Below are 16,969 nucleotides of genomic sequence, written 5' to 3' on the forward strand. Positions count from 1 at the left end.
TGCTCCCCTGCTGTTTGCCCCAGCACCCCAGGCTTCCACCTACGGCGCAGGTTTGGCTCAAATGCGTTCAGTTGGGATCTGCACAAGGTCTGGGTAGTCAGGAGATGAGTGCGCCGTGCGGACATAAATATTTCAGCAGTTAAAACCAGCTCTCGCTAACGCTCAGCTCCTTCTACTGCGCGGAACGAAATATGACTTTTAACTTTTGCCAGGTCTTTCACGAAAACAGAGGAAAGCAAGTCACACGTTTAAACAGAGTTGGCAGCCTCCTATTTAAATGCCAAAACAAGCCTTTACCGATTCTTAAGTGGAATTAAATATTTACTTTATATATAAAAGTAGATTTTGAACCATAACTTGCTTTGCTTATCTGTCTTTCTCAAAATAAAAGAGCCACTCGAGTTTTCTCTCAAATGTATTTCTGTTTTTAAAATGTGCTTATCTGACATTCTTGCTATCACTATAACAACAAAACCTCAAATATTACATTGGTTCAGTACTAAAAAAGGATGATCCAAGCAAAAAAACAGCATTTTCCCAGAGAGTAATTTTTACTCTGTTGAAATCAATGGCACTATTCAAGATTAACCATGTACTTGCTGAATTACCTGTAGAATCATAGAATCATAGAATTGAGAGGCAATTGATTTGAACTGAATTTGGTATGGTTTAAAAAATAATAATTTGACAATGCAACATTAAGCGAGAAGATGGCTTTTTTATAATGAATAGCTTTAAAATACACATACTCCAAAAATAGAAAGTGGCAAACCACGTTACTGCCATTGCTGATTAGGGACTGTGGTGAAGACTAGGACTATGAATACTGAAGCACTGTTTAATTTAACTTCTGATTTGTATCGTTCTCTAAAACACCGGCTCATTGTTGCTTGTTTGCCATGATAAAAGATAGTACTGAGGGGGTTTATAGTTGGGATGGATCATGTACCCCAAGCATCGCTGACTGTGTCCCCACCATTTCGGGTGAGACCGAGAGCGTGAGGGTGATTTGGTTTTGTCAGTGCATTCTTTGTGCAAATGTGTACTTTTTAGTGTAACTCAAAAAAGGCTACACCTGACCAAGCCTGACTGTTTCACGGGAGAACAGAGAGCTAAGCCTACGCTGCATTTCCAAACATTAAGTGTAGAAATGTAGAAAAGGTAGGATGTTATGGCAGACATTCCTTGCCAGCAGGCTGGGACCGTAATGACCCTGGTGCAGCAGATCCGTATGACCCTTACGAGCAGCCGAGCCCCTTTTTCGGCCGTGCTTGGCCATGCTACGCCAGACCTAAATGAGGCATAAACCTGGTGCTGGATTTCCAGGCGCACCCTCTTTTCCCACCGGTGCGCTGAGCGATTTGAGCGCAGGCGTAAGGGCCCAAGAGCCTTTCTGCAGGATCTATGACTAAAAATAACATCGCGGCCTCACAGCGTGAAGCCCTGAGCACCAGTTGAAGGTTTCTCCTCTGCGTGCTCCAACCAATACGGTGTGCAGTACGGGGACACTTTTCTCATCCTCAGTGCGCTTCTGTGGGCACAACCACCCACAGCTGTGAAAGACACCAGATACCGGGAGCGTATTATTAAACATTTGGGTTTCTCTTATTTTGTTGCCAAGTAGATGCAGCGCAAAACACAACTCTCTCTCCGGAGGCTGAGGCAGATTTTTATCTGGTGTGAACACGCCAAGACGCCTGTTGTTTTGATCCCGGTAGTAAGTTGAGGAACACACGGGCATGCCTGGAGCTTTCTGACTGGGATGGCCGATGCTGTTGGAAGCACGGTTGGAGAGATCAGCCTGACAATTGAGGGTGAATGGCTAATATTCAAATGTAAAGCAATCACAGAGACTGGTCTGCTGGTATCATGCCTAGATGCCTAACAGACTGACATACCTAATTTTATTGGGAAGATCCCAAGTCAGATGTTAACATCTGCAGGCTTAGTACATCTTATTGATACACCTGTAAAATTTACTAGTCTTTAAAGCACTAATGGCGAATACTGAACCCAACAGCATTGTCGTCATATTTTTGAGGTGTGTTTTCATACCTGTAATCCAGTCACAATACAGACATGTAGGGTCTGTGTGACAGGAGATGTTGCAGTATCTATAGCCTGCGCTTATACCAATGCATCCCATCCCATATCGCTCTTCATGTGTTCCTCTTACTCCCGCTACCACACCTGCACATAGCCTTCATGCTTACTTGCCCTTTGAACCTGTGCTGGGAGGTATGAAATGAAGCCAGGCTGTTCTTGGCTGGCTGGGACTTCACTCTCTCCGCAAATGAGGATGCAAGCGTCGGAAAAGCAAAGTAGGATTTGCTGTGCATTTTCTTTGCTCGGCAGAAACATTTGGGATGGGCAAGCCTGCAGGCGGTGGGGTGTCCGAGGATACGCACCCTCTTTGAGCTCTGACATTCACACAGCGAAACTGTAGCCTTGCAACGGCCTGTATGGACCACGAAGGTAGACATTGGTTAGGGTGACCCACAGTTTGTTAACAGTAACCCACAGCTAACTAACAGCTAACAGCATGCCAATGATGATTTAACTGTTCAGCTTGACCCATGCCACTAAATTGTGATAAACTCGGTGAGAACTGTTGTGTAAATTAGGTTTGGTGCTAATTTCTGTCTGCGTGCTGAGGGATCTTGGTTAGCTGCAGTTATTTTATTATTTTAGTGAGAGCAGAGTGTGAAGCCAGATGTTTGCTTCAACTGGATGCAAATTCTCTGCATATTCAGGAGGACTTTGAACCGGCTATACGTTCCGAGGTCAGATGGTGCCCGCTGGGAGAGGCTGTGTGAGGCATGTCGCATATTTAAGGCAACAACTGGTTGATTGCAACTCGTGTGACAAAGGGAGTCCGGATTAGCAGTTTCACTTGGCTTTTCAGAAGATGGGAGCTGATGAGCTCACTGGTCTAGCTGGAAAAAATAAGTCAGCAGGGGGGAAATTATCTCAGCCTCTTTGTTGACATTACTGTGGAAAGCAATCCCGGAGTTGAGCAGCGTACATTGTTATTTTTAATACTGTCAGCTAGGAAAATTCATTGCACCTTCATTATATCATATGTTATTACAGGTATCGTTTTGGAAAGGGCAATTCCTGCGGCATGATTCTGATCTCACGTCTACTAATTTTGCACAAGTGCGGTTCTGGAGACCTTGCCTGCATTGGCAGCAAGCTGGGATATGAATTTATAGCATCCTAGCTATTTCATGTTAATTCACCCAGTGTTTGTCTCTGCGGATGATATTTCACTCCACTTTGAATGTGAATCAAGCTGCCCTTCACAGATTTCCACAAAAAAGAGCTGGTACAACATAACTAGCCCTCTGTAAATTCACACACTTTTTCACAGCACACTAAATTCCTCTTGGAGACAAGTGCTCCTATTCAGTGGGATGATTTCAGGCTTAAATCAACCTAAGTGAGACATCATTCGTCCAGCTGAACCGATAGAGTTACAAGGATGCAGCCATTACAATACAAGCAAAAACCTTAAATCAAAATCCAGACTTAACCTCAGTAGCTCCGTCAGAGCATGCTTCCACCTCAGGTTTTTGCCCACCCGGTTTCCCAGGCTCCCATACATCCTGCATTGACTCATTCCCAATTTTAGCCAGTCTTTTGTGCCAGCAGGGTCAGGAAAAGATTTCAGATTAAAAAGTAAGCCTCAAGAAAAAAAAAAAAAAAAAAGGTTGCTGATGTTTCTAATCCTGACCATTCCTTTAGTCCAATTGAGACTAGAAACGGTTGAATTAGTAGCATGTGAGGGAGCACCAAACTTTGTTAGGGGAGGAGAGGCAGTGCCTGAGAAGGAGGAAACACCTCTTAACCCAGCTCTGCTGCTAGAGGAGTCCGGCCCCTTAGGAAGACAGTCTCCTGCTTTATTACTCTTAATTCTGACAGTCAATGGGCAACGTACGTACCGGTGTAGCATTCAGCCTCACCGAGGCGGAGATCAATGGTTATTAGCGTTTTGTGTGCCACTGCGTTAAAATGGGATGAATAAAATTAATTACCCCTGAAATGCGACCTTCCACACGGAAGGCCGGAACTTCGCAACCTGTAAGTGAGACTTTATTCAGAGAGATTGTACTCAGGTATCAAACACACGACGCACAACCTTCGAAACAGTAAGAAGAAAAAAGCGAGAGCCACAAGCGTACTGTTATTCTCTACTCTCACAGACGGGTAAAACTGTAAGAAGAGAAACCAAAACTTTGTTCTCGGTCATCCCCTTGGCTTTCTCTTACTGAGGAAGTCTATGTGAATACCCAAACCTCATCTTATCACGATAAGATCAAAACCTCACGTGATTTCAGTGTAAAATTGAACACATCCCTTAATCTTTAAACAATAAAAGCAGGCAACAGCCTTTGTTTTAGGGAAGCAATTAAGCCAAGCGAATAGAGAGATGGTCTGTGACTCTGGTGACCGCGAGGTCACGTCGCTGCCCTCCCACAGGCTCTGGGGCTGCTTTAAATCCCTTCACCCCTCTCTGCTTCAGTCCTGCCATTTGCCCGGTGGGAGCAGAGCCAGCTTTAAGCCGAGGCCATCGATGCCCATTCGTAAAGGCCTCTTGTTTGAGCAATGCCTTAGCAGGTGAAATGAGTTGCATTTCTTTTTCAGGGTTTTAAAATGGTACTAAAAAGAGCAGTTACAGTGCCTGCGCATAAGTAGTGTTTAAAATGGGGTAAATGATTTGATCATTTTAAGCAACAGAAAACTTTGCCTTAGTTTTCGCAGCTTCCTACAAGTGCGTGTTTTCTCTCATGCGTGCTCTGCATTGATTTCGCAGAGTGTGTGTGATTGCAAGACTTGATCCTGAAGGAGGCAAATTAAACTTTCTATAGCATTTTCAGGCGACTCATAAAAACACTGTATTTAAGCTAGGCATAATTTATGGTTTTTATTACTGATAATGTTATTAGCTTCTAAAGTTAAAGATAGCCCACGTCGGCCCGTGAGAAATTTAAACTCCTCAGAAATAACAGTGACTGTCTTCTTCATTTTCTTTGGCTACAAAAGCCAGAATTTCTGTCCTCAGTCATCCAAGATGTGTGGTAGCAGTAGAAAAAGAGAATAAGGAAAAAAAAAATTTTGGTCCCCATTTTCTCCAATACCTTTCTCCTATTCCCCTAGGATTTTGCTTTGCCCATTCAGAACCTCTTTTCCTTAAAAAAATCCCATCTTTCTGTGGACTCCTTCTTAGCTCATGGTTGTACAGTCTGACTGTAGGGCACAACCAATGAATCATAATAGCAAATGTCAACAGGAAAAGATCTCCAGTAGCCCATTAGCTGTTTGAGTTCATATTTATTATTTATTGAATGACTGTGAATAATGAACAAATTGCTCTAAATCATTACAGATTTGTGGCTAAATCTCTAGTAAAAAGAGAAAATCAGTTAAAGCAATTACAGAATTTATTTGCAAGGAAAAAATTGCCTTCTTGTCGTTAATATTATATAGGGTAGACATAGCACCAGCGAGAGGAACAGAGGTAACCAGTGCAAATTGTTTAGGGATACAAAAAATGGAAACTCTGAAATGACAGAAAAGTGAAAGAAATTCTCACAAAATGCTTCCATGGAGCTATCTGCCCTAATCTCTGGGGGCTAGAGCATCAGTGAGTTGGACAACATTGGAGATTGTCACCCCAAGTTGTGCTTGCAGTATAAATTAGGCTTGCAGGAGTAAATTAGGTTAGGTAAATCCCATTCTAGCTAAATAAGGCTAATCTTTGGACTGCCATGCCTAATTTGTGTATGACTTTGGGCTTAATCTGTTTCTCAAAGGACACCACATCAGGTCAGTTGTGCCAGTGATGCAAAAAGTGTACAAGTTTGTCATTTAGGCTTGTCTTCCTAAAGGTAGATAAGGATTTTGTAGCTGTTACAGAACTGGACAGAGGAATCACAAATTGTACAATTGAAGGAAGATACCAATTCCTAGCATGCAGATTGTGTAGCAAACAACAAAAGGAACCTATCCTAAAATAGAAGAGTATCTAAATGTTTTTCTGTTGGCTGTGTGGAGCACATGCAGTAACGCCTCTTCGTGCATTTACTTGAGCAGTTCTCTAAATCACGTTCCTTTTTTGGGTAGTCTCAATGATTATGTAAGAGCAAATTGTGGGTTTATGTTTCCTACTTAAAGAAAACCTGTGGTATCAGGAGTCATGTTGTCAGACATTATCCAAAATCTTATACCTGTTAAAAAGTCATGCTCAGCATCATATTTAATTAGCTCTAAATTCTTTTTTTTCATTGCAAAGTCAAAGGCTTTCCAAATTAATGCGGCTATTTGAGTATTTTTAGGCAAGAGCCTCTTAACACTGAAATGTTTTTTTACAAAAGCATGCTATAGCTAAAGCTCACGATGGAAGTAATTTGTAATATTCAATGACCTCATTTTATTCTGTTTTGCTTACTCGAAGCTAATGCATATGATGCTATGTGAAATTCTCAGACGAGCCTGTCTGCAGGACTTATGGGAGCCATAAATGGATTAAACCTCTCACTCCCTGCTTTGGCAAGTGATCAGTTACATTTAAATAAAGGTCAGTCCGTCTTTACAAAGAACACGCTGAAAGCAAGCTTAATAGCTTTCCCTACTGAGCCTAGAACATAACTATTTGAAGCATAATTAGCAACGGGGTGCCAGTCACTGATTGTGCTTTTTGCTTGATTTTACGTCTGGGGAGTTCCAGTATTCCCCATTAGCTTTAAGAGGGGGCACGGTGCTAGTTATCAAATTGACAGTCTTGACCTGACCTCTGAAAGCAGCTGTAAAACATTGTTTGGGAAAATTAAGATGACTGCCAAATGCCATACCAAAACCGGGACCGTAATATTGCTACAAATTGGGCATTCGTGGTCTACGCCGTGACTCCAAATAACAACATAGGTAAGATGTCTGATATACATGAGAGCACGGACTTTGTTGCTCTAAATACCAGGTGACCGCAATAAGGAGATAGCTGCCCTATTATCTCTTCTTTTGAGCTCTGTATTTTGAATTCTTTATAAAATACCCCATACCTAGGCTTTTCAGCATTAACAGAGTAGCCAGCTCTGCCATCTGTTAAAATACAGGTAGGATATTCCTTGCAAAAAGGGCAGAGTGAATCAGCTACAGCTGCCCCTACAGTAAAAGGCACTGACCAGAAAAGGGTTATTTTGTCAAGTTAATTAAATATTTAGCCTACATGAGGCATTTAAGAATAAACATGATCATAGAGTCATAGAATGGTTTGGGTTGGAAGGGACCTTAAAGACCATCTAGTTCCACCCCCCCAGTACATTTTTTTGTTTTCTTGTTCTTCAGAATACCTCATTTGTTTGGGGGTCTCTTGAACGATATTCATAGCCTTTGTGGCAACAGTGATATAATCGTCCTCAGGCGGAGGGAACAGGGCCGATATAGCAATTTTGTTACTCTGCAGCCAGACAGAAATTCTAACAAAGATCTCTGAATTACCTTGACCTGCCTGACTGGAGCATCAACTTCAAAAATCCAGTGATTGCGCTTCAGTGTCATCAGCAACTAATTCAGCACTGATCGTTTTATCTAATGTTATCAGGGAACGGGTAAGAGCAAAACACTGTGGACTGACTTTTGGGAATTTCTAGAGGTAATGCAAGAGCAGACCAGAGAGATAGACAGGGGACAGCAAAAACAGCAAAAGAATAAGGAGAAGGAGTAATCAAAAGGCAGCAAAGTGGGTGGGATTAGATGGAAAGGACCTATTAAGTAAAGATGACCACAATACAAATTATTATGAGAAAATATTGAAATTTTACATTTCAGGTGTGATACAAAGACTATATTTTTACATTCCTCTCTGTCTGAAACACGAACCTACTTTTATCTCAGCCACTCTCACCTGATAGCTGGTCAATGGCTGCGTTCCCAGCTCAGGTCCACTACGAGAGAGCAGAGGTCTGTGTCCTCCAAATGTGCCTTGGTTATCCATCACAAAATAGAAAATGTAAGAGGAAGGTGACCAACCAGGGATTAAGATAAAACCATGCACCTTTCCCGATTTACCTGCGCTTGGGGGTTAAACACAGGATTTTAGGTCTGCAGGTCTTTATCTCCTATCATGAATGCTATATCCTTTTAAGAGTTACTGAAATACATTATAAAATGCAGGAGCTGCCAAGAAAAATAGAGCTGTATTTGTTTTTACAAGCCCTTAGACATATTAAAGTAAGAAGACCAATGCCTTAAGCAGTTCCATATCAGTTCTACTGTTCTGCAGCTCTAAAATTTATTTGTGCTTTTTTTCATTTGTTCCGTTTCTAGGACTTCCTTTTCCTGATGGAAAATTTGTATAGGAAGTGGAGAAATCAGTGACTGATTTACTTGACAATGTTCAGCTTATATGAAGGTTTCATTTTTTTACAGATGTTCTACAAAGCAGCCAACCAATGCTCTGCTTCCAGCATAGGCACTTCAAGGTCCTATTTCTTTGTTTTCACCACAGGTCAGATCCCATCACCAGGAGAAACTAATTTCAAAGCATCTTCCATCACAGGCACTCTGAAATAATGAAACGAAACAGGCATCCAGAAAAAAAAAAAATCCTTTTTCTTTAACCTATCAACCCTGCGTCAGTGATGCAGAACTTTCCTCAAGCTCTGGCAATAAGGTTTGCTAGTCAGGTAGCGAATGCGCTCCTGTGGCTTAGACCACCGTAACGATTTCTCTCTTCTGCAGGGCATTTACTTCAAGCATTGATAATGGCAAGCTGTGTCTCCCTTGAGTCTTTTAGCATGTCCACGTTACATTTTTCCGCATGTTGATTCGAGTACTTTAAACACTCGCTTTGTTCTCTGTTGTAGGTCATGGGTTATATGGGACTTTTGAAATGTTGTCCTCCTGGAGGAAAACTAGAGAAGACCAACACGTTAAAGAGAGGACTGCAGCCGTATTTGCAGACTCCATGCTCTCGTTTTCTCTCACCACTGCCATGTACCTGGTCACTTTTGGAATAGGTGCCAGTCCCTTCACTAACATTGAAGCAGCCAGGATTTTCTGCTGCAATTCCTGTATTGCAATTTTCTTCAACTACCTCTATGTACTCTCCTTTTATGGTTCCAGCCTGGTGTTTACTGGCTACATAGAAAACAACTACCAGCATAGTATCTTCTGCAGAAAGGTACCAAAGCCAGAGGTATTGCAAGAGAAGCCTGCATGGTATAGGTTTCTTCTGACGGCCAAATTCAGCGAGGACACGGCAGATTCAGAGGAAACGAACACTTACGAGAGTCATCTTTTGGTGTGGTTCCTTAAACGCTATTATTGTGACTGGATAACAAACACTTACGTCAAGCCTTTTGTAGTTCTCTTTTACCTTGTTTATATTTCCTTTGCCTTAATGGGCTACCTGCAGGTCAGTGAAGGGTCAGACCTGAGCAACATCGTAGCGACCGCAACACGGACCATTGAGTATACGACTGCCCAGCAGAAGTATTTCAGTAACTACAGCCCGGTGATTGGGTTCTACATCTACGAGTCGATCGAGTACTGGAACACCAGTGTCCAGGAGGACGTGCTGGAGTATACCAAGGGCTTTGTGAGGATATCTTGGTTTGAAAGCTACTTAAATTACCTTAGGAAACTCAACATATCTACCGGATTGCCCAAGAAAAACTTCACTGATATGTTGAGGAACTCCTTCCTGAAGGCCCCTCAGTTTGCCCATTTTTCAGAGGATATCATCTTTTCCAAGAAATACAACAACGAAGTCGATGTCGTGGCCTCCAGGATGTTCTTGGTGGCCAAGACAATGGAAACCAAGAGAGAAGAACTTTACGACCTCCTGGAGACCCTGAGGAAGCTCTCTCTCACCTCCAAGGTGAAATTCATCGTTTTCAATCCCTCATTTGTGTACATGGATCGTTATGCCTCTTCAGTGGGAGCCCCCTTACAAAACTCCTGCATTAGTGCTTTATTTCTGCTCTTCTTCTCTGCATTCCTGGTGGCAGACTCTCTGATCAATGTCTGGCTCACTCTAACTGTTGCCTCGGTTGAGTTTGGAGTTATAGGTTTTATGACCTTGTGGAAAGTGGAACTAGATTGTATTTCTGTGTTGTGCTTAATTTACGGAATTAATTATACAATTGACAACTGTGCTCCACTGTTATCAACCTTTGTCCTGGGCAAAGAGTTCACAAGAACTAAATGGGTGAAAAATGCCCTGGAAGTGCATGGGGTAGCTATTTTGCAGAGCTACCTCTGCTATATTGTTGGTCTGATTCCTCTTGCAGCTGTGCCTTCAAATCTGACCCGTACACTGTTCAGGTGCTTGTTTTTAATAGCATTAGTCACCTTCTTTCACTGCTTTGCCATTTTACCTGTGATACTGACTTTCCTGCCACCGTCCAAGAAGAAGAGGAAAGAGAAGAAGAATCCCGAAAACCGTGAGGAAATAGAGTGTGTTGAAATGGTGGATATGGATAGCACCCGAGTGGTTGACCAAATTACAACAGTCTAACTTGTTTGTTTGTTGCTTTTTTACACTAGGTCTTACTGAGAAAGAAAAAAAAAAAAAGAAACCAGTACTGACTAAATATCTGGGGAGAAGAAGGGGCTTGGATGTTTTCCCTCCCCCCTCTAATCTAAATCCAGGAATATTCAAAATGATGGGAGAAATTAAAAATAAATTTACAAAAAGAGCTGGGGGATTGTACCTTGCTCAGCTCCTATAACAGCTATTACGAGAGAATTTGCTCACACATGCAAAGAGGGGTTGAATTTTAGGCACATGAAGTAAGATCTAATGAGAGAAGTTGGGTTCCTCGGCAGCCATCTGCGTCGCCTGTACTGCAGATGCTGCAATTATTGTGGCTAAACCCAATCAGATCGAAAGGTCAACTGTCAAGGCTGAAGTAGCACTAAATGTTCGCTGGATGTAAAGGCTTTACAAACTTTCTGCACAGCAATAACTCAAGTCAGTGAGTCAGCTCTTATAGGTCTTAGCCATCACATTTAATTTTTTTTTCTCCCCTAATCTAAACATTTATGCAAGACTGTATAACAGATAGCAAACTGTACTGGGAAAGAAGGCAGTACACAGCAACCAAACGCTTTCCAAACACTTTTATGTTATAAATCACTTTTTTTTTTCTAAAAATATCATTATTTTAAAATGTAAATCATCCCTTGATACATTTTTAATCATGGTTTTATAGCTGTTTCTTTTTCTTATAAAAACAAAAAAGAACAAAAAAAAAAACAACAAAAAAATCCCAGTGACTCTGTCACTCTAGAAGATATATAATTCTATTTTATATATGTCTCGCTACTAGTTAAACGCGTAATCTGCTTTACCAACTGTAATTTTGTTAGCACTCTACTAACACGTGCGAGTGGATCTAGCAGCAGACAGAAGACGGTGTACTGAATATTTCAGCACCAAAATCCATGACACAAACCTCAAATACTAAACTGTCATCAAGAAAGTGAATGTTAGGGCTCTTTTCGTGAGAGCCCATTTCAGGCCATTCACTGGTAATGCACACTAAGAGGATTAGTGGGTAGTTTTACGTAATGTATAACTTAATCCCTCAATCTTCCTAGAGTACCCGTAAAGCAATAGACCTTGCAGCTATGGGCTCTTCCAAGAGACAGTAGACCATGAGGGTTGTGTGGAACAAACCGAAGGTTGGGACTGCTGTTCAGCAGCAGCAAATTTAACAACGTCCCCAAAGAGCCCATATCTGAGGGGCCTATTGAAACCATCACATTTGAGGGAAAGACACACACACAAAAAAAAAAGTTAAAAAGATTACATTACTGAGTCTTTTTGGAGCTGTGAGTTCTAAATCAATAATTCTGTCAGCATCTGTGATGTGGAGTAATACAGATAAAGCAGCATCTCTTTCCTCCTCCACCCCCTCCACCCTTAAGAGCAACAGGCTCGTTACTGTAAGGTTTTACCGTGCGGTTGAACCCCAGTGGGGATACGTAAGCCAATTCTGTAGGTTTTGCTGAGAGTATTCCGACTATATGTTGCCTGTGAAAACCCAGTCGCAGGAAGCTGGCTGGTGTGTCGCATGGTCTCATGGATATATGAACTGTTGCTTTGTGGTGCAAGATGAACGTCTTGCAACTGGACTCCTTTTTACAGCTCGTCCGGAAAATAAGAGTGTTTGAAAAGTTTTCAGTGGTTGGCACAGTGTCTGCCTCCGACACACTATCTGGAGGGCGAAGAGGTACCACAGGAGCCATGGGGCTTGGACCCCTGGGAGCCCTGTGGGTCGGCAGGCTGCCTGTGTCACCCCAAGGGTGATGAGCGCACCTGTGGTCACAAACCCAGGGCGATGCTGCATTGCACGAAACGTCTCTTTAGCATCCAATCCCAGTGACACCCACCCTTAAATGCCCCGTGCAAAACCCACCTATTAATTTTCGAGCCAAGAGATACTTCTGAAGCTTCCTCCCTAGCAGAAAATAAGATAACCAGATATTTTGCCCTGAAGCAAAACGTTCCGTGCTAACTAGCAAAACAAGTCAGCAGCGCAGCTGGCAACGTTTACTTTCCCCTGGATAAGTCCCTTCTCTGACCAGAAGGAGAAGAAGCCGTGTCCAGGAATGCACGGGCTCTTTGCTTGAACAAAAAACATGTGCTGCGGTAGCAGCTGGGAAGCTGTAACAACAACTTCAGCCTTGGCAGAAATCAGGCAGACACCTTGAAGACAGCCAAATGAATGTGAGGTGAGGGGAAAGGTCTGTTTTCCCCTGTTTTCTTTAGACGCAGGCTTGGGGCTACGTTTTCCAGCCAAAAATCATTCCTTGAATATGCTTTCACTGTGGATTTTCCGTGGTGGTCATTATGGCATTTAAATAACAATCACCCTGTCTCCTGGCTGTTCAACTTCAGAGGGCATTAGCGAATTAGTTGAAGGTTGCAGAGGAATCGCAAACCACTTTTGGCAGCTGCAGTCTACTGACTTGTGGGACACCTGGAAATGGGAGATGTGTGAAAGAGGTTGTTTGTACACTGCAGAGAGGAATACATGGCAAACACTGGTTTTACACCTCTGCTATCCCTGATGCTATCACTTGCAAACACCAGATGCAAGGATGGCTGCCATAAACCCCTTCACATCTAATAGAAATGCATAGATAGGAGCGTCTCTAAAGAGATGTCGAAAGACAAGCTTGTAGTTTCACAGGTCTCTCATTAAATCTCAGCATGCGAGGCCTTCAGAGATCTTCAAGGAAGGTGATAAAACCAGTGATAACATTACTCCTCTATCTCCAAAATTGTCAGAAAAAGGATGTGGAGGCACTCCTATGGCAAAGTGCTGCAGGATGTACTTGGGTGTCCACAGAAGACAGGGTGAGAAGTCCTGCAGCCCACCCCCCTGCCCCGAGGCAGAATCATAAACATTTAAATCTTTTCTGACAGATGTTTGTCCAGCCCATTCCTAAAAGTCTTTTTAAGGGCAGATTCCTCCCCTAGCAGTCCCCCCCTCAGTGCTGTGTTACCCCACCAGTAACTCCTGCTGGCCACCCGGGACTGAGAGAGGGAAGAGGATCTGTGTCCCTCTCCACACAGGGAAGTACGGGACAGGCAGGAGACAGTCTCTAAAGCCTCCCTGCCCCCTCAGAAATTCCAAACAGAGCCAAAAATGACTTTTGTACATTTCTCACAGTGTTCCTCCTTAAGCCACCACTTCCTCTACCCACTTCCAGGCTTGGCAAGGTAAAGCCATGCAAGTGTCCAAGGCGTACTCAGCCCAGGTCCATGAGATTCCTGCCTGAATCCTGATGTGTCTGGGAGATGCACCAAATACTCCTTCTCTACAGGTAGCTTGAATACCTCAACGCGAACCAGAGCGGCATGTTCTCAAGGTTTCAGACTATGCTAACCCACTTTGGCCTTCCTCCCCTTTGACTTTTTCCTCTGGAGCAATTATCTTCACCAAAGTCAGTTGGCCCTCACGGCGCGAATTGATTACTAGGTGCAGATGCTGTGCTCTGTTCTCAGTCCAAAGCACTCCCAGTGGCTAACTGTGCATAAGATTTTACCCTTACTGGTGAACCTCCATTTTGGAAGACTACCTAGGCTTAAGCAGTTTTTTGTCATACTCTCAAGTGGCTTTTTAGCCCAGGTATCACTGTGGTTTTGTTTGCAATATAGACGACCCAATTTTTGTATGAATTCAGTGAGTAACAGAGTATTATACACTGTCAGGCACTGACTAAAATCTTAACAGCAAAAATTTTAACTAAGGCTAACAAGAATATATAGGACTGTGGCTCACTGAGCACATATATCTTCTACAAACATTAAAATTTCCATACAGTAAGGTATGGTGTACAGTATATTTTTACTACAGGGTAGAGCATGGGGAAAAAGAACCAACCTAAGTGCATATGGCCATCAAGATCAGTCCAGTTTTCTTATAACATAATTCCTAATTTTGGCTTAGCAAAGTTCATTTTCAATTTGCAAGTACTCAAATTGGAAGAAAAATAAAAAGAGAAAAGTTGATATGGCTGGAATAACTTCGCTATAAAAATTAATTGATGAAGCCAGAACTTTCTGCCCAAAGCTTTAAGTGAAAATGTTCTAGTTAGATTAAAATTAGAGTTGTGAAGGCTGAGAAAAACCTGCCTGGCAAAGAAAAAGAGCTTCTTTTCCAAAGACAAGCGAACACACTTAGTATGGTCAACTGCATGAACCTGGAGGGAAAACAGTACCAAAGTGGCCTGAGGTTACATTGTGCCACGTGAGGATTCGCATCTGCTCTCAGAAGCTTTCTGAGCCAGCGCTGAATTCAGGTAAAACATGTACTGTAAATTGAAAGGCGTACTTTTAAATGCTTTTCTCTAGCCTAGCTGTTCTCCCGTGAGCCACCAAATCCCACCTCAACCAACACCTTGTTTGTTTTTATTCAAAGAGAAAACAAAAGAGAGTGGTGGCACAACAGGGCGAAGTTCAGGAGAGTCAGAGTGGAGACCACGGCTTCTCTTAAAAACGGAAAGCCAGAAACAGCTCTTTAGCAAGTGGGGTTTTGTGGGAGAAGACCTGGTTGTTTCAAAACTTAGCAAACCAGTGTTTCTGCCGTTTGTTACATTTGGAAGCAGATAGCGTGTTCAAGGGGAGGCGGGGAAGGGAAGCCAAGTCAACAGGAGTTAACCTTGGGTGGGCTGTGGACCCCCAATTGCTGTAGCTACTGTCCCGTGGTCGGGAGCTGGTGGCAGGAGGGGCAGGGGGGACTCTGCTGCCGGGGCGTTGGGGACACCGGACCTGGCACTGCGGTGGGGATGCTTCCCATGTCCCCATCCCACAGCCCATCCCGGCAGCTCCCACCCCGTGCCTCCCGTTACGACAGCTTGGCTGGGTTTTGCTGAACCAGAGATGGTGTGGTAAGGCACGAGCCCCGTGGGAAGCCACTTTTTGGAAGACCCTGGTGAGAAAGGATGACCCAGAGCCTTTTCCTCCCCTGCCTTTGCGGGTATTAAAATCCCTATAAATCAAAATCAAATTGTGCAATTGGCTACATAGGGGCAAAGTATTTCTTCCATAGTTTTATCCCTACATTTATCACTAAAAATACTTGTAATTTATTTGCTTATAAATATTTTGAAATAAGGAAGCCTTCCTTGGGTACACAGGGGTCTGATGGGGAGGGGGGATGCAGTGGGGAGAGCCCCTTTCCCTCTCCAAAAGTAGGCAGCATCCTCCACCCACAGCCAGGCACCACACCATCGCCGCAGGGCACCCCTAGGGATCCCAGCCCAGGGGCAGGGGTCTCTCTCCCTCTCCCCAGTCTCATTAGAGAACGGGGGAGCTTTAACTCCAAATTGTGGTAGAGATGGGCCCCCCAGGGAGCCCTTGTGAAACCCATCCGCTGCCAGGAAAGCGCTGGGGAGAACTTTTGTGTTTTGGGTGCTTGGGGTTTTTTTGAGAAAAACATGGCAAAGGCATCCCAGGAGAGGATTCAAAGAAGTATTCCTGCCCATGGCGCATAGGTTGGGACAGAGTGGTGTGTCCCAACGTGCCACCACTCGCCCCGCCGTGGTCCTGCCTGGAGAGGGAGCACCTCAGCATCACCTGCGGCTGCCTGGGGCAGCCGCTTCTCAGGCACGAACCAGTCTGATGTAGTTGGTGTTCTGCAAGTCATCACCTTTTTTTTCAGTCTGGGAGAAGAAAAAAAAAAAAAAGGGCCGCATAAGTAATTCTAGGTTATTTAAGCTCCAAGAAGTCTTAATCTGTGCGTCAAATAAATGGCTTGCAAGATGTCAGGGGTTTTCGTTTGGGCTTTTTTTAACCTATTTTTACTATTTTTGTATTAATTTAGGGAAAAAAAATTGTATAATGAATCTCAATGTATAGCATAAGCCTAAAATAAAATGGCTGTCTCTCTCTTTGCTTCCTGTGCTCCCGAGCTGCTATAGAAGTCCCGTGCCATCACCAAGCTAACAAACCGATTTACCTGGCCTAACCCAAATAATCAGGCTGTGTGCCCTCTCTGACTCCCAACGGAGAGGAGTGATGGAGCAGTTCAGGGGCATCTGCTGCAGCACCGAGCTGGTGATGTCCCAAAGGTGAAGGGCACACTGCTGCTCCAGTAGCCCCTCTTGTCCCCAGGCTGCACACTGCTCAGCAGCAGGCACAGGGAAAATGCATTCACTTCACATCCATTCATTTCCATGTTATTGAGATCCAAGTCCTTTTTCTATGGGGAGGGTGTGGGGGTGTCCTACTTAATCCAGCAGCAGAACCCCAGCCTGGACAGGTAAAACAACAGCTAAGGTAAAAATCTCAAATTGATTTGACCAAAAAATAGTGTTATCTGCTCAAACAAGAACTAGACCTACCAAGATCTGGTAGGTAGACCCAAATTATTACTATTGAACAGGATTATTAGTATTAAAAAATTCCTTACCAGCTTCTTATCATCCAGAAAGTTTGGAAGCCCCATCA

General features: G+C 43.4%; 1 protein-coding gene across 2 annotated transcripts in view; it reads left to right on the top strand.

Annotated features, from left to right (window-relative positions):
• PTCHD1 (patched domain containing 1) overlaps positions 1-16,567 on the top strand; it is a 39,953-nt gene extending 23,386 nt beyond the window's left edge. Inside the window, exon 3 of one of the 2 annotated variants that reach the window (XM_054186387.1) lies at positions 8,868-16,566. In XM_054186387.1, coding sequence (XP_054042362.1) covers positions 8,868-10,522 — 1,655 coding nt within the window. In that variant the 3' untranslated portion in view covers positions 10,523-16,566. Of the gene's footprint in view, positions 1-8,867 lie in introns of both variants that reach the window. The other variant, XM_054186398.1, reaches the window with a different exon arrangement.
• Positions 16,568-16,969: the final 402 nt, after the last annotated feature.

Source organism: Rissa tridactyla, chromosome 1, assembly GCF_028500815.1.
Source record: "Rissa tridactyla isolate bRisTri1 chromosome 1, bRisTri1.patW.cur.20221130, whole genome shotgun sequence".
In the NCBI taxonomy this organism is placed as follows: domain Eukaryota; kingdom Metazoa; phylum Chordata; class Aves; order Charadriiformes; family Laridae; genus Rissa; species Rissa tridactyla.